Below are 24,786 nucleotides of genomic sequence, written 5' to 3'. Positions count from 1 at the left end.
CAATATGGAAGTATGTAAAAACTAAACCGATTCAGTTTAATTTTATTTCTAATCTCGTAAATCATGTTTCTATAGGATTTCTATTCTATCATCTATTTTCTATGTGATTTCAACACATTGTACAAAAAGTATGGCCTGGAATTCAGCTCTCATACAAAAACGTAAACAGAGATAAAGCCAGTGCAGGTCATGGGTTTGCTGCTCTCAGCCCTTTTGAAGCCACTTTGGAAACAACTCGCACATGTGTGGTGTGCATGCGCAATGGCGCAGGAAGTATTAGTATTTACAAAAAAAAAATAATAATAAAAAATAATAAAATAAAAAATAAAATAAAAAATCGATTATTAACTTTTCTGAATCGATTCAGAATCGTTCGAGAGAGAATCGATATTAATCGGAAAATCGATTTTTTTTCCCACCCCTAGTAGTTAGGTGACGCTGCTGCATCAACTCATTGCAATCAGGTGTGTGTAGCACTGACTGGCATTAGTTGATGCAGTGTCAAAACCACTGTCACGGAGCCGAAAAGAGTCCTCACACTTTCAACACACGGACATGCACTATATTGCGCCCTTCTCAGTTCACACTCGCATGCCTGGCACGAGCTAGAAAACAGCTTTGCGACAGCGGGCGTCGTAAAAATACTACCGCTTTTGTCCAAAGGGGACGCCAACGTGCCATGTTACTCGTAGTGGCTTTAAGTGGTAGTTGTACATTGTTGATACAATTGGATCTGACAGGTTATGTGGTTTTCATGTTATATCTCTAGTGGATGTATGTTATTAATAAGGAAACATGGGTTTGAAAATGGTGCGCTGATTTCATAAACAGACTGCACAGTCAACAACTCTCAGCAGAATGAGGACATGAGGTGAGACACCAAAACAGATGCAGCCGCCTCAGCACCGTCTTCCAAATAATTAGAGCTGAAATGACAACTTTGTAATTCTGCTGCTATGTTTTTATAGCCGTCGCACGTGTCACAATGCTGTGTCTACCACACACGCAAACAAGCGAAGATGAATAAACATTAGTTGTTGTCTAGGGCTGGTCGCGGAGCCTGCAGGCTCACAAAGATCCGCTTTGTACAAAATAAAAATATTTAATTTGAAACACTGACGCCAGGCAAAATGAAATTAAAAGGAACTCATGCTAACTGCTCAAACAAATTACTCGCAGTGCGCCAAATTACATTTGCTCCTCCATCAGCGAGATCAAACGAGCCTAGTTTGACTCTCCTGCGCTAATGATTTCCTGCACTCACCTCCCTTTGGCTTCCCAGGGGTTTGCATAAACACTCAGTCTGGGCTTTTTTTGTTTGTTTGTTTGTTTGGTTTATTTATACATTTTCCCAGTTCTACGTCTCGTCTCTCTCTCGTTGACTTTGCCCACGCCGGAGGCAGGCTGGATGAATTAGAGGGATCTATAATGTAATCCCAGGGACCGTAGGCTTGTGAAAAACCTGCTCAATTAAAGCAGGATGATCCCAGTGGGAGCGTCCCCGCTGGAGCGTGGGGTGACTGATGCAGACCTTTGCTTGGGATTAATTAGCATGCTAAGTGGTGAAGCACGATAGCAGGCGGAAAGCCACAGACCAACTACAGTATCTTACATCCACCAGCTCCGACAATACTGCTAGTACTGTTGTGGTCTAGCCACCCCTCTCTGTCCCCTCAAAGCCTGATTTAACCTCCTGACAAAGGCACACAGGTATGGACTGAACACTGAGTTTAGTGGACTTTTAGGGTGTCTGGGGTAGAGCACCCAGCTCAGACCACCTTCAATATTGGTTTACATTTTTGTATTTTTTTTGGCATTTTCAAGCTTTATTAGATAGTACAGAGCTGAAATGGGGAGACAGAGAGAGAGGGGGGATGACCTTCAGTAAAGGATTTGAACCCGCGACCATTGCAACAAAGGCCGGAGCCAATATGCTATGCGCTCTATCCACTACGCCACAGGAGCGCCCCTGGTTTAACTTTTGTTGAAAGAAATTACAATTAAATTTTTTTAATTCAATTTATACAATTATAATTTCATTCTATTTAAAAAAAAACAATGGCAGATTTAGCCTGTTCCTCTTTAGTAGTACACTTCCTGTGGACGTGCCGGATCATAGCATATTATCACATGATGACAGAATGGTGCCAAAGTCATGCTCTACATTCGGATAGAACCTGGATAGCTGAGTTGGTCTAAGATCAGGGAAGTTAAAGGACTGTAGCTGAAAGAGTTGACTTGTTTTGCTCCTTGAAATCATGAGCAGCATGCTAACATTTGGGGGGGGGGGGCTTCAGAATGAAAGACAACCCATGGATAAAAAATGTTTGCACGTTGCACAGGGAAAACTGTGTAATGTGAACACAACAAAACCCCAACATCTGCATCAAATTCACATCTATGACTTTGTCAAAGGTTTTTCTCTTCTTTAGCTGAAATGGTTTCTAACTACTACACTGCAAACATATCTGAATAACACAGATTATTTATGTTTCTTATCTATTTAAAAGCTTCGTTCTGCTGCTTTGATTTCAGGGTCAGCTCCTTAAACATCTATTCTAAGAGATATATATATATATATATATATATATATATATATATATATATATATATATATATATATATATATATATTGGCATTTTCTAGCTTTATTTGACAGTACAGAGTTGAAATGAGGGGGGATGACCTGCGGTAAAGGTCCATGGGTTGGACTCGAACCCGTGACCACTGCAACGAAGGCCAGAGCCAATATGGTACGCACTCTATCCACTACACCACCGGAGCACCCTATCAAACATCTATTCTTAGAGCATTTTTGGTTAGGGCATCGAGGAACTTGACAAAAGTTCAATGGCTAACTGCCATTATTTAACATTTGGAAGTGTTAGAGCACACAGCTTTTATTTTATGCCAGTGGGTTGTCGTGTGATTGAGTTAAGGGTCAGCTGTCATTTTGTGCACCAGTGTTTTCCTAGGCCACTGGTGACTGCTACCCATAAGTGCTGTTACAGTGTGTCTGAATAAGCCATCGTGCTCTTATGAAAACTGACCTACCCTCAGCTAAACCCAAGCTTTTCAAGCCAACTCAGCACACACTATCCCACATGGTTTATGACAACCCCTCTCTGGGCTTTCTTACAGCCCTAGAGAGAGGAGGAGGGGAGAGAAAATCACTCCAGTGTTTTGTCAGCCGTAATTACTCTCCAATTATATGGTCAAAATATGGCATTACAGGGCACTGTGTTGTCCGGGCGGCGTGGCTTTGATCAAGTTGTGGCGGAATGTGTTTCGCATTAGAGGCTCCAGCCATGATGTATGTTTCCTGTCATGACAAGGATAACAGTGAGGTCAGCAGAGCAAAGCCCCTCGGGAGCTAGAGCAGGCACTCCCACATCCATCCCTAAGCCCCCCCCCCCCCCCCACCTCAGCCTCAGGAGGCAAGAGGGCAGTAAGGAAGACAAGTACAACGTAGGAAAATAAAATAACAGGGAAGTGTTTCAGAGAGGGAGGTGGGGCAACTCAAATAAGAAATCGTCCAAATCAGTTTTAAAGTAATAAAAACATGTATTACAATCCAGTACGTTTTTTAAAATGAAAATTCACTGTGTGCACATTGGGGAATTCAATTTAGAAACAGTACAATCAATGTGCTCCTCTCACAGTGTAGCTAGAGCGTTTGGGGTTTTTCTTACCAACTAAACAAGTGATATCGTTTAACACAGTATTTAGTATTTCTCACCAAAATTTGATGTGTTAGCCTGGCTCCGCCCGCCCACCTACTTCCGCTTAAATGTCATTTTCCCTTCAGTAGTCAGTCTGGGGCTGTGGTGAATTCATGTGTTCGAGATCAGGAAAATTTCCGGCCGTCCAATCAGCGAACAGAGCAAGTGGCTGAGAACGATGACGTCGAAGTCACGCTCAAGTTTCAGTTGAATGCTGCGTTCCTTTATACTCGGAACTCAGAGATTTCCGACTTCGTAGTTCCGAGTTCCGACCTGTCTGTGTTCCAGTGCATCTGCTCGGGAAAGTATGGACGCCGACAACCTTTCTCATCCAAATAACTAAACGTTAGGCTCTATCAAGTTACCGTTGCCAGGTACCGGTAGATCCATGGACTACAATATGTAGTGAAGTCGAAAATTTCCGAGTTCCCAGTACAACTGGATCGCACCGTCAGAAGCCGGCTCATGACATACGTCACGACCAAACGTTATGTGATTGGTTGGCTGGGCAGATCCAATAGTTTTACACTTCAACAGACACCCGCCTTCAAGTGAGTGAACGTTTGCCAATAGAGCAGTTCCAGACCTTCTGTACAAATGAAATGAAGTACGATGGTCTGGTTGGACCAGGCTAATTGTGTGTATGCTTCAGGATGTAAAAAGCATTTCCAAAATACTTATTTAATTATATGATTTATATTTTTTACAAACTGTGACGATCTTCTGTGATCAGCAGAAATTTCTCTACAACATAACGTGTGGTCAAAATCTTCCTCTGGGTAAATTTAAACTAAGTATAGCTTTATGTTTTCATTTTAAAAATCTAATTTTCAGTGTGGGTGATATCAGTGTTGAGGTGAACCCTTCAGTGGTGGGGAGATTCTTTTGGAGGTTAAAATGTATTGGCGCGATCTCTTGAGCGACAGCTCTCCGCCCGTTGTCCCTCACTTTGCCTCGGAGGTATACGTCAGCGATCTCCCTCCCCCCGACGTGATGTCGATTCCCCTTTTCGGCAAGAGGAGTGAGGCGAGGTAGAAATCTCACAAGATGGCGACGCGCACAAACCAGGATTATTGGATGCCGTGTGAATAACTGAGGTCAGCCCGGATGCTACATCCATATTATTTACTATCTATGCTTTGTATGCGCTATTGTGAATATTCACCCAACAGATTGTCTCTTGGGTTGGCATCGCTCTGTAAGAACCCACTTATCAAAGATGTCCATGTGGGTAAAGGAAACATTTCACCACAGCAACTCTGAGCTCAGCAGAGCTCGCCAGACTTCTGCTGGTCATCTGCTGAGGGCCAGTAAGAGCTCCTCCTGGGGGATATTAGTGGCAGCCCAGGCCAGGCATGTGCAAACTCCAAGACCCCCCACCATACCCATCCCCATCACTGCTGAATGCTGGCCTATGCTGCGGACACCACCATCTGTGCTGCCTCCCGTTGGTAAGTTGGCAAAGGAGCAGCCCTCCTCTGATTTGGGCGTTTGGCCCGGGGGCTGGTGTCTGTGGTGCAGTGAGGGATGCTCCCTGGTGGTTCAGAGAGCCACTCCATAACGCTTTCCTCATGAGCACTCCTCCGGAGGGCTGCTGGAACGTCTTGGAGCCATCTGGGGAGAAGTGGAGCGTGGCAGGGAGCAGCTGGACGCTTACAGCTGCAATTTAAGCCCTGGCAGCTCGGCTCCATATCAGTCAGTCAGGAGACCCAGGGTGTATCTCACAACACAGAGAGCTCCCGCTACACACTCCTGACATCAGCCACTCACTACATGATGGAAAAATAGTAGAGCTGCCCCCTGAAAGTCAGGTCAGTAGCATTACAATAAAAATAGGGCTGTCAAGCGATTAAAAAAAATAATCTAATTAATTACAGGCTCTGTGATTAATTAATCTAAATTAATCGCATACTTTTATGCCACTTTTATACCTGTTTATAAACAGCTGTATAGCCTACTACAGTTTGTTTTTCGGTCTCTCTCTGTCTCTCTCTCTCTCTCTCGCTCTCAGTCTCTCGTAACTTCTGTCTCCTCCCCTCAGCCAGGTTTCTACATGAAATAAATTTAGGAACTAGCGCCGAATTTTCTCAAAAAAACTAAATGACGACATTCCATCTCCCACAACAGACAGCGCTGTACTGCCACAGATGTGCATAGCCTATGCCGACTCATTCACCATCGTCGTACTCATAGGCAAAAATATTGACACACACACACACACACACACACGGGGCGGGTGTCCGTTTATGCGGGAGACGAGACAGCTAGCAAACAAAATTGAGACACACGGAGGAAGATTGAGAGATACTGTTTTGAACCTACATTGTTGCACCCACTAAATCAATAATGCACAGACACTGCGGAGAATAAAGTAAGATGTCTTCCTACCTTCATGCTTATTTGCCCGATGCATCCCATAAACCGTCCATAGAGCCCTCGGCCCCTTTCCCCTGCTTCTCTCTTTACTTTTCTTCCTTTTACCCATGTGGGCCGTGTCTGCAAGCTACAGGTGCAGCTGCGCACCACTTTTGCACCGGGTCAAAGGGCATTATAGAAGTGCGATTAATCTGCGTTAATATTTTTAATTGCGCTAATTTTTCTGTGATTAATTAATCAAAATGAACGCGTTAATTTGACAGCCCTAAATAAAAGACAATAAAAAAGCAAAACACTGACGTAATCATGCCGTGCCAGTAGGGGGCGATAACCATGTCACGCCAGACACCGTAGAAAAGAGTAGTGAAAACAAAACAAGATGGCAAAAACCAATGGGATTTATACGTTTGTGCGCCATATATTGATTCTGTTCTGCTAGGTGTAGCAATGTTTTTATAAAGACAGGTCACCTTAGAAACAAGAATCTAGGCCGCAAGCGTCTTGTTTATAACTTTAGTAGTTGCGTCTCAACTGAAACATTCTCGTTCTCTGTTCTCCGGCTCTGTGAGTTGTTCTGTTATCTTCTCACCCGCTCAGTGAGGTTCCAAATTGTCAACATCAAAATATCAGCCATAAAATTCACATGAGAAAACAAAAACAGTTAATATTTAAAGTTTTCTTCAACATAAAGAAATTAGTTTGGTGGTTCAGATGGGTAACATACACTCACCGGCCACTTTATCAGGTACACCTGTTTAATTACTTGTAAAAACAAATAGCTAATCTTCCAATCACATGGCCTCAACTCAATGCATTTAGGCATGTAAACAACATGCTGAAGTTAAAACCAATCATCAGAATGGGATTCAAGCAACTTTCAACGCCAAATTCTGACCCTACCACCTGACTTTCGCAACTGAAATGGAGACTCATCAGACCAGGCAAGACTTTTCCAATCTTTTATTGTCCAATTTTGGTGAACCTGTGCAAATTGTAGCCTCAGTTTCCTGTTTTTAGCTGACAGGAATGGCACCCGGTGGGGTCTTCTGCTGCTGTAGCCCATCTGCTTCAAGGTTGGTCGTGTTTTGCGTTCAGAGATAGTATTCTGCATACCCTGGTTGTAACGAGTGGTTATTTGAGTTACTGTTGCCTTTCTATCATCTCGAACCAGTAAGCCCATCCTTCTCTGACCTTTGACACAACAAGGCATTTTCGTCCACACAAATGCCGCTCACTGGATATTTTTTCTTTTTCGGACCATTCTCTGTAAACCCTTGAGATGGTTGTGCGTGAAAATCCCAGTAGATCAGCAGTTTCTGAAATACTCAGACTAGCCCTTCTGGCATCATCAACATTGCCATGTTCAAAGTCACTTAAACCACCTTTCTTCCCCATTCTGATGCTCGGTTTTAACTTCAATAAGTTGTCCCGTCCAGGTCTACAAGCCTAAATGCATAGAGTTGCTGCCATGTGATTGGCTGATAAGTTATATGTGTTAACAAGAAAATGAACTGCTGTACCTAATAAAGTGGCCGGTGAGTGTATACCGTATATAGCATATAATATTCTGGAGATGAAATATCTTTTGGGATGTATTGTTGTGATAAGTGGCGAATGCCAGTAAGGGAGCCACATGTTATCTTAAATTAAAGATGTGAAGTGTGGTTTGTGGAGATGTTATCTCCAGCCAAAGACAAGTGTTGGCAGGGTCTAGTCAGATAAAGTCTCTGGGAACCTTACAGTAGCACTTTACTTAAGTAAACACTCTTGAGTTGTTAAATGAAAGTACATAGAGACGGGTGGACGGGTTGATATCAAACAGCCTTCCTCCAAACTTATTCAGTATGTGTATATGCAATCGTTTATTCATATCCTGATTAAGGCAATATTTTAGCTCTTGGAACTGTAAGCACTGTAACCATGTTATGAGTCCTTGTTTGAAGTCTGATTATGGATTTCATTAATACAGGCTGGATTTCAATTGTTCTAATCATTGTGGCATGCTTATTATTCATTCAGATTTATTTTAGTATCTAACAAGAGAAATAATGATTTGTTTTTTTGTTGGGGGAATGGGTATAGCCATGCAAAAAACAGAGTTGGCCTGGCTAGCAATGGACGAATATACACAAACATTTTGGTTCAGCAACCCAAATAAAATACACCAAAATAAATAAACAAAACAATTCACTCCCTTATTGGGTGTTACCTAACCACATCCCTTCTGAATATTCACACTCGTAATGCATGTAAACATACAGAGGATATTATGCAAATGTAGGACTAACACAATCACAGTTAGGGATGGGAATCGAGAACCTAGTGCCTAGTACCTAGTGCCTAGTGAACCAATTCCTTGGAATCGTTAACATGCCTGCTTAACGATGCCGCTTATCGGTTCCGCTCGTTACAAATGCGTCATGACTTCAGACACGCGCTGCTTTGTTTTGGTTCAGAACGCAGCAAATATGACGTCGAGACAGAAGCGCTCTAAAGTGTGGTTGTATTTCAGGCGAAAAGGCGACAATACGGCCACTTGCAACAATAGTAAAGTTTCCATTTCATCAAACGACTCGTGCACAAGCACCAGCACAAGCAGGCGGTTAAACGTTTAAACGTCCGCTGCCTTACTTAACGGCACCAGAATTGCCCATCACTTGGATTTGAACATACAATGTATATGAATTAACGTGTGTGTAGGCCTAGGTGTGGGCAAGTGAAAGGGGGAGATACATAAAAAGGCGAGAGCAGCATAAAGCAAAGCAAAAAGGATTTCTTGACCGCTGCCAAAGGCCCGCTGTTTACTCTCGTTCATCAGCTGTTATAATGCTGCCTTTACGCACGGGGGTGGAGACAGACCCAAAACAACACACAGCGGGACTCGGCGGTCCGGTGATAAGCAAACGTTTAACAAGACACTTTATAAAGACAGTAAGGCACACTTAAAATAAAGATCTCTGTCCGATACAATAAGCTCTGCCTTGGATTACTTGATGGAGCGATCGATGTGTATAAAACCATCCGCTACGTGTGTCTGATGACGGGCCATTATATTAAAGGCCTACTTCAATTCTAACCCTACATTTCTCTTACTGTGATGTTACAGTAAGAGAAATGTAGGGTTAGACAGTGAGACCATAAAACACTCTTTCTGCCTTTTCTCAGGCTAGGATGAACCAATTTAAATTTTCTTTGCACATTTATACTACATAGGATCTCAGAATTCAATACACCTTCATATTCCCACCGTTAATAATAAACAGCGCGCTGCACATAAGAACAGCATGTACATTGTAAAGCTGAGATGGAGCGGTGACTACTCTTTGCTGGCGTGGTGAAGAATAAGCAAAGCGATAGATTCTCTTTTAGCCTTTATGGCGTATTTATTCTCTTCTTGAATAGCCCTACAAATCGCCTGCCAACTTCAGCGTCGTAGTCAGTTCAACAACAACGTTCAACGTGACAGTTTGACCTGAGGCGTTCCTTCCATGGACCTATAATAAGGGTTCCTTCACTTGAACGTAGTGACATCATCACGTTGTCCTTTCAGAGTAAGGGCGCAATCATATAATAACACTCAACATACATTAAATATCTCGTATCCTTCCTGAGAGGGCAAACATGATGATTTTTCTGCATAAAAATGGTTGATTTACCAAAGTTGATAGTTGGTCTTATCTTTTCAAAAGACTTATTTGTATTTTTTCTGTCAGTTGAATTTTGTTTCAAGTGCAAATGAGCACAGTTAATATTCCAAAAGGCATAAGCTGACTGACTGTTTTCAGTCTGTGTTTTTAGTTTTTAGGGCACATAATGGCATTTGGGCTTAAAAGCCAAACATTTATTTTTTGTCTGGACCAATTAATGTGAAAATTGACAATTTCCTAATCCTCAAGTAGCCTACTCTTGATAATCTTTCAAGGCACACACTAGACACACCTCTGATCAGATATTAAAGAGAGATAATATAAACAAACTAATTTGTACTTATTCTCTCACCCAATGAGAATCGATAAGGAATCGGATCAATAAGCAGAATCGAAATCGTTAAATTCTTATCAATTCCCATCCCTAATCACAGTACATTTTATGTTTCAGAACGTCTGTACAAATGACAATCATAAAATTGCTGACTCTTAAAATGTTTTTGTTTTCACAATCCTAAGAACAAAAACAAAAGTATTTTGGGAAAATAAATTAAATTTGCAATAGCAGTTCTTAGGGCTTTAGTCTTCACTACTTTGAAATGTGCCTCCATTTACAGTATAGAGACGTAGAGGAAAAGCACTGACGCACAGAAAGTAGACACGCACTCAGTCACAGACACAAGCAGAAAAATGTGCACTAACACAATATTGACAAAAAAAAGAAACTGGATTTTCTGCAAATGTCGATTGGTCACGGGAGACTCCACGGGATTTTTTTTTCAAGCTATACAAGTCTTGTTTCTTGTGTGGATCCACCACCTCTCCCCATGAGGAGCAATGTCAAAAAGATGCTTGTCAAATAGAGCACTAATTAAAGTGTTAAAGCTAAGAGAAGTATTGACTTCCTCTCTTCTTGCAACCTCCACAACAACTAGCAGCCCAGCTAACCCCAGTACTATGCTCCCTGAGGGAAACTCTTCTACCAGCTCAGGCCCAGGAGCTAACTGGAAGAAGAAAAAAGCCCCCACTAAGACCAATTAAGGCCTTCACTAGGAGACTGAAAGGAAGACAAATGGAGGCAGAAGGCCCGATTACAAGAAACCTTTGTACAGATGTAAAGCAATTAGAGCGGTCTCAGAGGGGCCAGACAGTGCGGTACCTGGGTGAGTCATGGATCCGACCAACAGCACAGTCCAAAGTTGGAACAATCCCTCTTTTCTGTTAAGGGCCCCCAGTCAGCCTGTGTATTAGTGTCGTATATCAGATCCGATAGGCCTGCTATTGGTTTTCTCTAGTGCAGGGGAAGAGGCAGTGTATAGTCTGCCAAAGAGGACCACTCCACCCTCCATTATGCGCCTGTTGGGAGAGGAACAGGGGCTCTATTATCAGTCCAGGCGGGGGCCCTTTTCCATAATACAAGCTGGCTAGATAGGGAGTGTGGAAGCTCTCAGGTGTCTCCTAGTTTAGTCAGAGAGGTCATTCTGATATAAAGCTGGGGGTAATTATACTGCAAAGCACCAGCGATTACCAGTCAGAGCACATTTATGGCACAGTGACCTCTACCTCACAACGGGGTGCCCACACATCCACATAGACGCGGCCTCACTCGGAACACCATCAATGTGAAAATCTAAAGGAAACATTCATAGAATTTTTTTAAAAAGCCAGAACTTCCTAATTGTCAAGGCCATCTTTGAGTAACGACTATTGACATCAGTTCGTTTGATCTGTTTTCCACTTCATTTTACAGTTTTTAATAAATGCAACATGCAGTCTTCCTAGATTTACCGGAACAATTGTATTGCAGGGTTTCTCCACTCATCTGCATACTGTATGTCATTGATGGTTAGAAAAAAAAGCAAATAGGGTCAGCACCTGCAGAGTAACAAATTGATTGCTTGTGGAAATGTATGTTCAGTGGTCCGATCTGCAATTAACTCAAGCTAAAGCCCTCCTCGTGACCTGAAATTATAAAATAATTTTGAAAAATGGATGCCTTGTCTGTAATGACCTTTTTTCCTTCCTCCAAGATGCGGCTAGCTGCAGCACTCATTATTTATGGCGGGCTTTAAAAAGCAGGTATAGGAGAATGAATGTGCTGCTGTCAGTGTGTGTAATGGGGCTAATAATGGTGTCCTGTCCGCCGCATAATCAACCCCACCCCCATAGAGAAGCTATGTCCTCTTCTCTGCCCGCTTTGATGTACAGCACGTTCTTCTCCTGCTTTAAAAGACTCAGTCTGTGAGTGGCAGTGTGGCCCGTATGAACGGACCACACAAAAGAGCTAGAGTCAGAACTAGTAAAGGCATCTTTAGGGGAATGAATATTACAGTTGTTTCAGCTATCTGTCTGCACCTTTATTTGCAGATACTTAACACTTACCATCAAACTATCACAAATAGATTTCCCGTCTGCTAAATGTTATTTCTAAAAGTGATTTAGAAGGATTCAATAGAGACTACTTTGTCTAATTTAATGTTAATGTCTTTTTAACCACATAAAAACAGCTCTGGGAAAACATGGCTGTCATCAAAGTGCAAAGCCCATAAATGTGACTATGTACTGCATAATAATAAAAAAAAATGCAATTGCAAGGAATTGCTAGTGCAGTAAATCCGCACAGCGGTGCCTAGCTTGATTTTGGGAGCTGAAGAAAAACCATTTGACTTCACAGTTCCAGCTAGAAGAAGTCCCTGTATGCTGCTGGTTAAAGACTTTAGCAGATGGCCAAATACTTGGCACCAGAAAAGAGCTGCTTGGAATATATTTTGGCAAATCTACAGACATACGGCAAAGGTGCATGCCAAACGCTTTCATTTCACACAAAAAAAAGATCTAGCCCGCGGCTAAGCAAAAGTATGTTAGGAAAGAAATAATAAGAGACAGAAACATGAGAGAATGACAGAAAGTTATAAAATATACACAATCTAATTTACTGTGGGCCCAGCCTGATCCCCTTTGTCTTAAATAATCACTGTCATAATGAGATGCAGTAAAAGGGATAAACATGGTTCTGCTTTTGATCAGTGTAGAATCTACAGCTCAGAGGGGCCCAATGAGGGGGAACCTGCCCCTCGGCACTCTGGGAAAAATCAGACTTTATTATCCTGGATTGGCCGGTGCTCACATCCCCTTTTGTCTGCGGCCAATAGATTAGGTGCAAGGACATTTTGTGGTGAGTGGATACACATTTAAGATCCAGAGGAGATCACTCGCGAGGATTTGGTATCAATAAAGACTCAGACAGCAGAGAAACTAAAACCCCACAAGGCCAGAAAATCAAATAAAAAGCTCATATCCTGTGTAACCCCACCCAGCTGTATCATTCCTGAATCAGTTGTCGAACAATGTTCAATAGAAAGTCATGTGCGCTGTTATAACAAAGACACATCCAGGAGAAATGGAAGGGGCTGAGAGCCTCGGAGGTCGACAACTACAGGAAGACAAAAGATGATTGGCAGTAAATGCAACATTAGTGGGAGGAATATCTCTCTCCAGGGCTTGTCAGACAGAGTACCAATCATTGTGCTGTACACAAGGTGCTTCCAACAATGCCAATCCTCAATCACTTTGCTTATGTTCTACTTGTGTCCCCTGCTACTTTGTGTTACACATTTGTTTTGATCTGGGACAACAGTCTCAAAACACCACAGCACTGTCAACACATTATCCACTTGTTTTCCCCCAGTACCCTATACATGTGATGCTTTGTATGATGGTATTGCCAACATACTGTATACTTCTTTCAAATCCTGTTAAAACGATACATTTTGTTTTATGGATGAATCATTGTATGGTTGCTGAATGATTTCTGCATTACAGGCTTCATTTAGCGTTCAATGTAAGTAAGAAGGTCATTTGCCACTTTGCAGTAAAGTAAACAGTACTGTATTGTAGTGACATGAAACCAAAATCGACTTGAATCGACAAAAAACACATAATACAGGAACAGAAAAGTAACTGTAAACCGAACATGAAAGTGAGGCCAAGGACGCTGTATCCCAAGAGTTAAGATGGCTTCCACCTCCGATGATTAGCCTCATCCATTGCTAATTACAGTGAATGGAAACTAATTAAGAGGAACTACGTGTCAGCTAATGAGCATTTGGGGGCTGTGTCCATCTTATAACATCATTTACACTGCACCACCCGGCAGATACTTTCTACTCTATCTACGAGAGCCACAGATGCCTTTTATATCCCAACTGAACACATTTAAAAACCACCCTTTGTGTGTCATTTACAAACAAGTAGTAATAACACCAGCTATTTAAGACTATAGCTAGAAGAACAGGGGGAAACGCAACACGACTACCCATCATCAACAACAATCCTTCTTGACTACTCAACACATACTGACAAAGCTCTAAGCTATCATGTGAGGGTATTCATCAACTGGGTTTGCTGCCAAATATGGTAAATATACATTTTCACCCCATAACCATTAAATCGTATATACAGTATCTGACTAAATGATTGTGTCTTCTATGTTTGCACGTTTGCGTATATAAAAACTTACAAACTTACTTACAAACAGGATCTCCACTTTGAGGCTGATCTACTAACGTTTGCTCACTGAGGATTGCATGTCAAATAACACACGCTGTCCATTAAGTACGTTTGACTTAATGAATATGCAAAATCAAGCGTTCAATCCCAAGTGCGCAAAATATGGGAGGAGTAGATGCAAAAAGGTTTAGCACACACACACACTGTGATTTAAAAAGCCTGAACATAATTGCGGTCGTTGTGATTTTGTCGATATTTGATACATTTGAAAAGCCGGTGTTAAACTGTTGTGCACGTCAGTTTAAGCTGCATCTACTGTGGTGAGGAGGAGACATAAAAGACAACTGATGAAGGCTTTATTTCTGATCGTGTTATGTTTGACAGAAACACAAATAATCCAGACATATCGTCCATCCAGCAGTTAAATTTTGAAGCTTTTCAAATGATTTAAGGGCTTATTAGCCATTCACAAGAAACAGTCACACAATATCTGCCGTGCCAAAATAGTCCAGGCATTATATAACTTGACCTTAAAAAAATTGCAACAGAAACCATTCCAACTGTTTTTGACTCATGAATATGTAATAAATAACATACTAAAAGTCTTAAGGAATCCATGTGGTGGAAAGTGGTTTTCTTAACCATACCTCGGCTTCCTAAAGTACTATTTTATTGTAGAGGTGATATGTGCCAAATTGTTAACCTTTTCAGAAAAGCATGAAACTTGGTACACTTATACAGTTTAGGGCCCTGAACATTTTCAGATATTTAGCCATTGCAAAATCTAATCACTCCATTGTAATGATTTATATGAAGAAAAGGTAGACACATTCTTGTAGACTATTACAAATATTTTAGCCAAAATAGTTTCAACTGCCATTTGTCAACCCAGCCCTAAGGATGATGGGTAATGTAGGATTCCGTTTTTGAAATCTACTAAAACAAACCTAATTTCTCATAATCGAAAAACAACTGATAGTCCAAACGTTAACCTAGCCTGGCTCCACCCGCCCACCTACTTCCGCCCAAATTTTATTTTCCCTTCAGTAGTCGGTCTGGGGTTGGGGCGTAGTGGGATTTTGCTCGAACAAATTTCTGAGTGTCCAATCAGCAAACAGAGAGAACGATGACGTCGAAGTCGCGCTCCAGTTTCAGTTGAATGCTGCGTTCCTTTATACTCGGAACTTGGAAATTTCCGACTTGGTAGTTCCGAGTTCCGACCTGTCTGTGTTCCAGTGCATCTGCTCGGGAAAGTATGGATGCCTACGACCTTTCTCATCCAAATAACTAAACGTTAGGCTCTAGCAAGTTACCGTTGCCAGGTACCGGTAGATCCATAGACTACAATATGTAGTGAAGTCGGAAATTTCCGAGTTCCCTGTACAACTGGAACGCACCGTCAGAAGCCGGCTCATGACATACGTCACGACCAAACGTTAGCCAACCAACGTTAAGCGATTGGTTGGCTAATCCAGAGTGGCACTGAGCAGATCCAATAGTTTTAAACTTCAACAGACACCCGCCTCCAAGTGAGTGAACGTTTGCCAATTACAGCAGTTCCAGACCTTCTGTACAAATGAAATGAAGTACGATGGTCTGGTAGTACCAGGCTAACTTTAACCCATCCTATTGTTGAATTATCAAGGCCACGTCCGTGTTGTGTTTTAAAACTGTGAAACGCTGTTGGTGTTATATTCATATGGTGTCATATTACTCCGTTCAGCTTTTTCTTCAGTTTACTGGCAAGTTGGTTTTTCGGAAAAAACATCGGAGTGAGCGCTCTGTCACCTGCGCCATGTGTATTTGATCGTTGCGCTTAAATCAGGTGGACAAAACGTTAGCATGTGATGTCTTTGTGTCACCAATCACGGAATCTTCGTGACAACTAATGCTGGGCTTACACTAGAGGACTTTTAAAACTATTTGAAAATACTGAAAACTGACCCTCTCATATCTAAAGACAATCAACTCACACCTGAAGACAATTAGTCATGAGTTCTCTGAGTTTTCAGTCACAGAATGAGATTTTGAAAATACATGGGAGGAGTAAATGCAAAAAGGTTTAGCACACACACTGTGATTTAAAAAGCCTGCAAATAATTGCGGTCGTTGTGATTTTGTCGATATTTGATACATTTGAAAAGCCGGTGTTAAACTGTTGTGCACAGACAGCTGCATCTAAGGGCATCATATTGCAAGACTACAACTAGATTCCTTTTGAGATTAATATTGACATAAGAAGATTGTCTGCGACTGTCAAATCGTGTGAAAAGTGGTGTAGTGTAAGGTATGCCCAGCATAAGTGACCAGAGATCATATGAATTCACTGTATCAAGATTATGAAAATAAAGTAGATAGAGATTTCAGTAGCAATCTTATAAAATAACTTCATCACACAACACATACAGTTGTGCTCATAAGTTTACATACCCTGGGAGAATTTATGATTTCTTCATTCTTCAGAGAATATGAATGATAACACAAAAAACTTTCTGCCACTCATGGTTAATGGTTGGGTGAAGCTATTTATTGGCAAACAACTGTGTTTACTCTTTTTAAATCAAAATTACAAAAGAAATTACCCAAATGACCCTGATCAAAAGTTTACATACCCCAGTTGTTAATACCGTGTATTGCCCCCTTTAACATCAATGACAGCTTGAAGTCTTTTGTGGTAGTTGTGGATGAGGTTCTTTATTTTCTCAGATGGCAAAGCTGCCCATTCTTCTTGGCAAAAAGCCTCCAGTTCCTGTAAGTTCTTGGGCTGTCTTGCATGAACTGCACGTTTGAGATCTCCCCAAAGTGGCTCAATGATATTGAGGTCAGGAGATTGAGATGGCCACTCCAGAACCTTCACTTTGTTCTGCTGTAGCCAATGACAGGTCATCTTGGCCTTGTGTTTTGGGTCATTGTCCTGTTGGAATGTCCAAAAACGTCCCATGCGCAGCTTCCGGGCTGATGAGTGCAAATTTTCCTCCAGTATTTTCTGATAACATGCTGCATTCATCTTGCCATCAATTTTGGCCAAGTTTCCTGTGCCTTTGTAGCTCATACATCCCCAAAACATCAGTGACCCACCTCCATGTTTCACAGTAGGAATGGTGTTCCTTTCATCATAGGCCTTGTTGACTCCTCTCCAAACGTAACGTTTATGGTTGTGGCCAAACAGTTAAATTTTGGTCTCATCACTCCATATTACTTTGTTCCAGAAGTTTTGAGGCTTGTCTCTGTGCTGTTTGGCGTAATGTAAGCGAGATACTTTGTGACATTTGCGCAGAAATGGCTTTCTTCTGGCAACTCGACCATGCAGCCCATTTTTCTTCAAGTGCCTCCTTTTTGTGCATCTTGAAACAGCCACACCACAATTTTTCAGAGAGTCCTGTATTTCAGCTGAAGTTATTTGTGGATTTTTCTTTGCATCTGGAACAATTTTCCTGGCAGATGTGGCTGAAATCTTTGCTGGTCTACCTGACCGTGGTTTGGTTTCAACAGAATCTCTCATTTTCCACTTCTTAATCAGCGTTTGAACACTGCTGATTGGCATTCTCAATTCCTTGGATATCTTTTTATACCCCTTTCCTGTTTTATGCAGTTCAATTACCTTTTCTCGCAGATCTTTTGACAATTCTTTTGCTTTCCCCATGACTCAGAATCCAGAAACGTCTGTGCAACACTGGATGAAAGATGCAATGGTCTGTCAGAAGCCCAGAAACTCACTGACCTTTTATACACACACACTAATTACAGACAAACAAGTCACAGCAGGTGATGATGGGAACCTTGAGTTGCCAATCAAACCTGTGTGTGTCAACTTTTGTGCATGTTATCAGGTCAAAGTCACTGGGGTATGTAAACTTTTGATCAGGGTCATTTGGGTACTTTTCTAGTAATTTTGATTTAAAAAAAGAGTAAACACAATTGTTTGCCAATAGCTTCACCCAACCATTAACCATGAGTGACAGAAAGGCTTTTGTGTTATCATTCATATTATCTGAAGAATGGCCAAGAAATCTTAAATTCTCCCAGGGTATGTAAACTTATGAGCACAACACATATGCTCTTTCTAGCTCATTATTTCCACTTTAAAATGCATACGTGGCGGCCATTAAAAGCTTCGAAGGGCTGCCGCTATAGGCTCGTCTTGTGTCACGTGACACAGGCGCAATGTCCGCTATAAACAATTGCATTTTGATATGTTAAAACATTCAAATTACTATGTATTCCTCGTTTGCAGGATTGTTCACTGACAGTGTTTTCTGTGGCGACTGGGTTGTACAGATAGTTCCTTCTGCAAAAAATCTCCCTTCAGTTCTCCAGCTCTCCTCTGTGGTATGTCCTAATTATGTCCATACTACTGCTGTGGAGTTAATAAGCAGCTGTAGCAGGCCGGGGGAAAGCCTCAGGTAACGCCAATTACCTGAGTGGCTATCGTTCCTGCCAGGTCTACCTGCGCCTGACAATGCCTGGAGGTCTCTCCCCCCCCCCCCCCCCCCCCGAGCTGGTACATCTGGCTGGATTGTTGCTCTTCTCATCCAGGCACATCCAGGAAATGTAATTAGGCCACCAGAACATGGCTAATGCTAGCTAGCTGCTCTGTTTTGAAACCTGCAATTTTTGTCACTTCCGCATTGGATGCTGGCAGAACTCAATGTGGTTGGGGCTTTGTGTTAACATGGTCGCCGAGAAAAAAAAAAGTCTGACGTAGACGCGCAGTAGAGGTAGGATGTGTGTTCCAGGGGTAACTGAGACATTTCTAATGACTGCACTCACTGTAGCACCAACTAGGCCTACAAACACTCTCTTCCGGCGCCGCACGAGTGGCTGCCCTTTACAGCAGCTCTTGCTCACTACTGAGCTTTTTTCCAATTTAATGTTATTTTTGTTTACTTCTTGTCGCTTTCTTTAATCGGTGCAGTATGGCAGCTAGACACGTCGAGTTTGTCGTGGTCTACCTGTTGTTAATTTCAATTTTCACCTCCGTGTCTGGGGACACAGCGCGCAGCCATGGTACAGTTGTTTACTCAAGGGACCAGCTGTTAGCATTCCGGGACACGGCGGTGCTACTACCCGAGGAGAGACCCGATGTTCCCCGCGAGCTGAGGAGGAAGAAACGGGGAAGCCGTGCAGGGACGGAACGTCGCGCCAGGAAAAGACGCTACAAACCCGTCCTACCCTCCATCATCATGGGAAACGTGAGGTCTCTCCCTAACAAGATGGACGAGCTAGCGGCGCTGACTCGCCATCAGAGGGATTACCGGGAGTGTAGCCTCTTGGTGTTCACGGAGACTTGGCTAACCGAGCTAACTCCGGACTCGCATGCTGCGCTGGACGGGTTCCACATCATACGAGCGGATAGGACAACGGAGAGCGGTAAGAGGAAGGGAGGAGGACTGGCAGTGTTTGTGAACGATAGATGGTGTAATTCTGGGCACATCACTATTAAGGAGCAGACCTGCACTAAGGACATTGAGCTGTTAGCTGTTAGCATGAGGCCACACTATCTGCCAAGGGAATTCTCGCATGTTATCATGGTGGCTGCGTATATCCCCCCCTCTGCTGACGCTGAAGCGGCCTGTGACGTCATCCACTCGGCGACAAGCAGGCTGCTGACACAACACCCCAATGCTCTCCTCCTTCTCTCTGGGGACTTTAATCATGCCCCTCCGTCCTCCACTCTGCCCACATTCACCCAGTATGTCAAATGCCACACCAGAGACAATAAGACACTGGATCTTCTTTATGCCAACACCAAGGAGGCATATTCATCAACACCACTCCCTCCCCTGGGCCGATCTGACCACAACCTGGTGCACCTCCTGCCTGTGTACACCACTCTTGCACAGAAGCAGCCAGCTGTGACCCGCACAGTTAGACGATGGACCGATGGAGCAGAGGAGGCTCTGAAGGACTGTTTCGAAACAACTGTGTGGGAAGTATTCAGTGATGCCCATGGGGAAGACATCGACGGTCTCACCGACTGCATCACGGACTATATTAACTTCTGTGTGGAGAACACCGTACCCACCAGGACTGTGCGGTGCTTCTCAAACGGCAAACCCTGGATTTCTCCAGAGATAAAGGCCCTCCTCAAGGAGAAAAAGAGGGTTTTTAGATCTGGCAACAAAGAGGAGCTGAAGACTGTGCAGAGGGAGCTGAGGATGAAGATCAGGGAGGGGAAAGATGTCTACAGGACGAAGATGGAGGACCAGCTGCAGCAGAAGAACACCGTCGGGGTCTGGAAGGGCCTCAAGGCCATTTCTGGGTTCAAGGGGCCCAACCAACAGCCTGAGGGGGACCAAAAGTGGGTGAATGATTTGAATTTATTTTTTAATAGATTTGACCAGCCATTCACCCCTCCCCCCACCCAGACCTCCCTGCTGCTGCAAACACCATCATCTGCACCCCCTGTGGACTACTGCCCCCCCTCTACCTCCCCCCCTTCCACAGCACTCGGCTCCCCTTCACACCTCTCATACTCAGCATTCTTCAACCAGCAACCCGCCCCCACTCCAACACCTTACAGCACCACACCCCCCAGAGTGTCCCTCCACCAGGTGAGGAAGGAAATGAGGAGGATCAAGGTGAGGAAGGCCACGGGTCCAGACGGCATCAGCTCAAGGCTCCTCAAATACTGCGCAGACCAGCTGTGCGGGATAGCGGAGCTCATCTTCAACTTGAGCTTGAGGCTGGGGAAAGTACCAGAGCTGTGGAAGACGTCCTGCGTGGTACCGGTACCAAAGACCCCGCGGCCCAAGGACCTCAACAGCTATCGGCCGGTGGCGTTGACAGCCCACCTAATGAAGACCCTGGAGAGGCTGGTCCTTGCCCATCTCCGCCCCCTGGTGAGCTCATCCTTGGACCCACTTCAGTTCGCCTACCAGTCTGGCATCGGGGTGGATGACGCCATCATCTTCCTGCTGCAGAGATGCCTCTCTCACCTGGAAAAGGCTGGAAGCACTGTGAGAGTCATGTTTTACGACTTCTCCAGCGCCTTTAACACCATCCAGCCTTTACTTCTGAGGGACAAGCTGGAGCAGATCGGGGTGGACCACCACCTGACTGCATGGATCCTGGACTACCTCACCAACCGTCCACAGTATGTACGGATACGGGAGTGTGAGTCAGATCGGGTGTCCTGCAGCACGGGAGCCCCACAAGGAACCGTTCTGGCTCCATTCCTCTTCTCCATATATACATCGGACTTCAACCACAACTCTGCTAACTGCCACCTGCAAAAGTTCTCCGACGACTCTGCAATCGTCGGCCTCATTTCCGCCGATGACGACGGGGAATACAGAGAGCTGAACCAGGACTTTTTAGGATGGTGCCAGCGAAACCGCCTCCAGATAAACTCCAGTAAAACCAAGGAGCTGGTGGTGGACTTCCGCCGGGGTAAACGCCCTCCTCCGGTACCGGTGAGCATCCAGGGACTGGTCATTGAGATCGTCAAATCTCATAAGTACCTGGGTGTTCACTTGAACAACAAACTGGACTGGTCCGACCACATACACGCTCTATATAAAAAGGGTCAGAGCAGACTCTTTCTGCTGAGGAGACTGAGGTCTTTTGGGGTGCAGGGAGCACTCCTGAAGTCCTTCTTTGACTCCGTGGTGGCATCAGCCATCTTTTATGGAGTGGTCTTCTGGTGCAGCAGCACCACTGCAGCTGACAGGAGGAGACTAAACAAGCTTGTGAAGAAGGCCAGCAGCGTGCTGGGACGTCCTCTGGATACCGTGGAGGTGGTGGGGGACAGGAGGATGATGACTAAGATCTCGTCCATGTTAAGCCACGCCTCCCACCCAATGCAGGACACTCTGGCAGCGCTGCACAGCTCCTTCAGTCACCGGCTGATTAATCCCCGGTGTCTGAGGGAGAGGTACCGGAAGTCCTTTCTCCCCGCTGCTGTCAGGCTGCACAACAAACTAAGCTCTCATTAATCCATGTTCATTTCAGGACTTTTGGACACATGGTCATTTTACTTTATTTTTACTTTACTCACTGTGGACACTTTAATTGTACTCAGCTGGTGCAATATAAATACGCTGAAGCACTTTTTATATGTATATATACTATATATACTCTTATTCCGTCTGTATATCTAACTAGAAATGTTCTTACTGTTTCTTGAATTTTATTGTATTTTATTTATATTATATTATTTTATTACTATGTGTCTCTATTGTATGCAAGGCTGCTGTAATTCCGCAATTTCCCCACTGAGGGACTAATAAAGGATTATCTTATCTTATCTTATCTTACTAAGGATGAAAATCAAGCAATCAAGCTCACTCGGGCCACAGCTTGTGGCCCGAGTGTTTAGCCATAATGAATGAATAAAACCGAGGAAGTCTTTAGAATACTGTGTCATCAAGTTCTCAAGCTTGCTTATTAGGGATGCTAATATAAAGCTACATCTTGACAAATTCCCTTTCGTAGATTAATCCATATCTAATACCATTAATCTGAAAGCAAGCATGCGGCTCCTCTTCAGCCATGAGCCAGCGCTTTACGTTTTTCATTACAGAGAGTTGCTTAGCCAGCTGCAGGTTTAATTCCCAGGTATTTACCGTCTCATCTCACTTTCTTTCTGTTTGGGTGGCAAATACATCTGTGGAAAACTCACTTTGGATTGGGGAATACATTATAAAGATAATAAAGATGGCTCAATCATGAGGCATGAAGCAGCGCTGAGCTATGAACTCAGTACACTATAGGCCACAGAAACTTATTTGAACACACTTCTTTAGTGTACATGAAAACTCACAAACACACACATACCTTAACTCTGCATGGCTTCACAAGGGAGACTAGGCTTATAATTAGCCACACAAGCTGCAATCAAGAGCCCAATGACAATACTTCTCCTGTGGCTTGTTTTCCTAACCTCCAGAAGACCTGAGGCGGAGGTCCACTTACCCCGTCAGCACAGGCCCACCCCGCTGAAATCAAAACACTGAAATCACTCCATTCCACTGCAGCACCACTGATTAACTGTGCAGAGTGCAGAGTGCAATTTGCTAAATTACAAGTATTTTGCACATGTAAATATAGTTTAATTACAGCAATTAAAGAACATTACAGGAGATTGGCAGATGGGGAATGTAATGTTGTTTTAATTAGAGTTTTGGATGCACTAGTAACACCAACAGAATGTTAACCCCCCTCAGAACAGAATGGGCTGTTAGGGCCCTGACAAATTGTATCCTGATGCAGCTTTTCTCCAAGCCTATAATCACCTGCAGCTTCAACGTGTGTGTGTGCGTGTGTGTGTGTGTGTGTGTGCGTGTGTGTGTGTGTGTGTGTGCGTGTGTGCGTGTGTGTGTGTGTGTGTGTGTGTGTGTGTGTGTAACAGAAAGAACGAGGGTATAACAAAGACAGAAAATAGGAAAAAGTGAGAGGCATAGAAGAGACTGAATAAAAAACAGATGTCCCTTGACCGTGCTATTCTAAGAGTAGCGAGCTGAATTAGGTTGACAAGTCCAAATATTTTGACAACGGTTAATATGGCATTAGAGGCAATTAAATGGGGTTTAGACACTGAGATCAATCACAGAAAATTAGAAACAGCTCATGCGCTTGGATACGAAGAACCCTCAGAAATTTAAACAAACAAAAAAGGTCTTGGAGCAACATCAAAAGCTTAGCCAAGAAAAAGAATGAACTAAGCTGACATGAAGTTAAAAGAAATCCTGACCACAAAAGCAAACCCAGATCAAAAGGCTTTGCTGGGATGACTATACTGTAGATTACTATAGGTGGGCCAGTATAACGCTGTTTAAAGTAAACACCTTCACATATAGAAATTACAATTAGAACCCTGCGAGAAAAAAAACTTATGCTCAACTCAATCACTATACAGTACACATCATGGTGACTGTGGTGAATGTTTGTGCATCTCATTACAAGGGATTTGGGGGGGGGTCAGAAAAATCTCCCCTCTCACAACCTACAGTAGAGGAAATAAGTATTTGATACCTAACTTATTTTGTAAGTTTGCCCACTTACAATGAAATGAACGGTCTATCATTTTAATGCTAGGTTTATTGTAACAGTGATAGACAGAATATCAAAAAGAAAATCCAGAAAATCACATAAAAAAAATATAGAAAATTAGAAATTATTTTGCATTTCATTGCGTGAAATAAGTACTTGATCCCCTATCAAAACATTGCTTAGTACTTGATGGAGAAACCCTTGTTGGCAAGTACAGAGGTCAGACGTGTCTTGTAGTTGATGACCAGGTTTGCACACATCTCAGGAGGATATTTGGACCACTCCTCTTTGCAGATCCTCTTCTAATCTTTAAGGTTTCGATGCTGTCGCTTGAGCTTCAGTTCCCTCCACAGATCTATTGGATTAAGGTCCAGAGACTGGCTAGGCCACTCCATGACCTTAATGTGCTTCTTCTTGAGCCACTCCTTTGTTGCCTTTGGTGTATTTTGAGGGTCATTGGCGTGCTGGAAGACCCATCCGCGACCCATTTTTACAGACCTGGCTGAGAGAAAGAGGTTGTCACCCAGTATTTCATGGTA

At 43.3% G+C, this 24,786-nt stretch overlaps 1 protein-coding gene across 1 annotated transcript in view; it reads right to left on the bottom strand.

The window, feature by feature from the left end:
- The window catches only part of auts2a (activator of transcription and developmental regulator AUTS2 a), a gene marked incomplete at its 5' end in the record, with an annotated part of 144,221 nt that extends 140,927 nt beyond the window's left edge, over nucleotides 1-3,294 (bottom strand). The window contains one exon of the mRNA XM_080041507.1: nucleotides 3,233-3,294. Within this exon, the coding sequence (XP_079897633.1) occupies nucleotides 3,233-3,294 (62 nt within the window). The remainder of the gene's footprint in view (nucleotides 1-3,232) is intronic.
- Between the last annotated feature and the right edge of the window lie 21,492 nt (nucleotides 3,295-24,786).

The sequence above is a fragment of the Ammodytes marinus genome, assembly GCF_949987685.1.
Source record: "Ammodytes marinus genome assembly, chromosome: 14".
Taxonomy (NCBI): Eukaryota; Metazoa; Chordata; class Actinopteri; order Uranoscopiformes; family Ammodytidae; genus Ammodytes; species Ammodytes marinus.
This window is presented reverse-complemented; position numbering and strand designations above follow the sequence as displayed.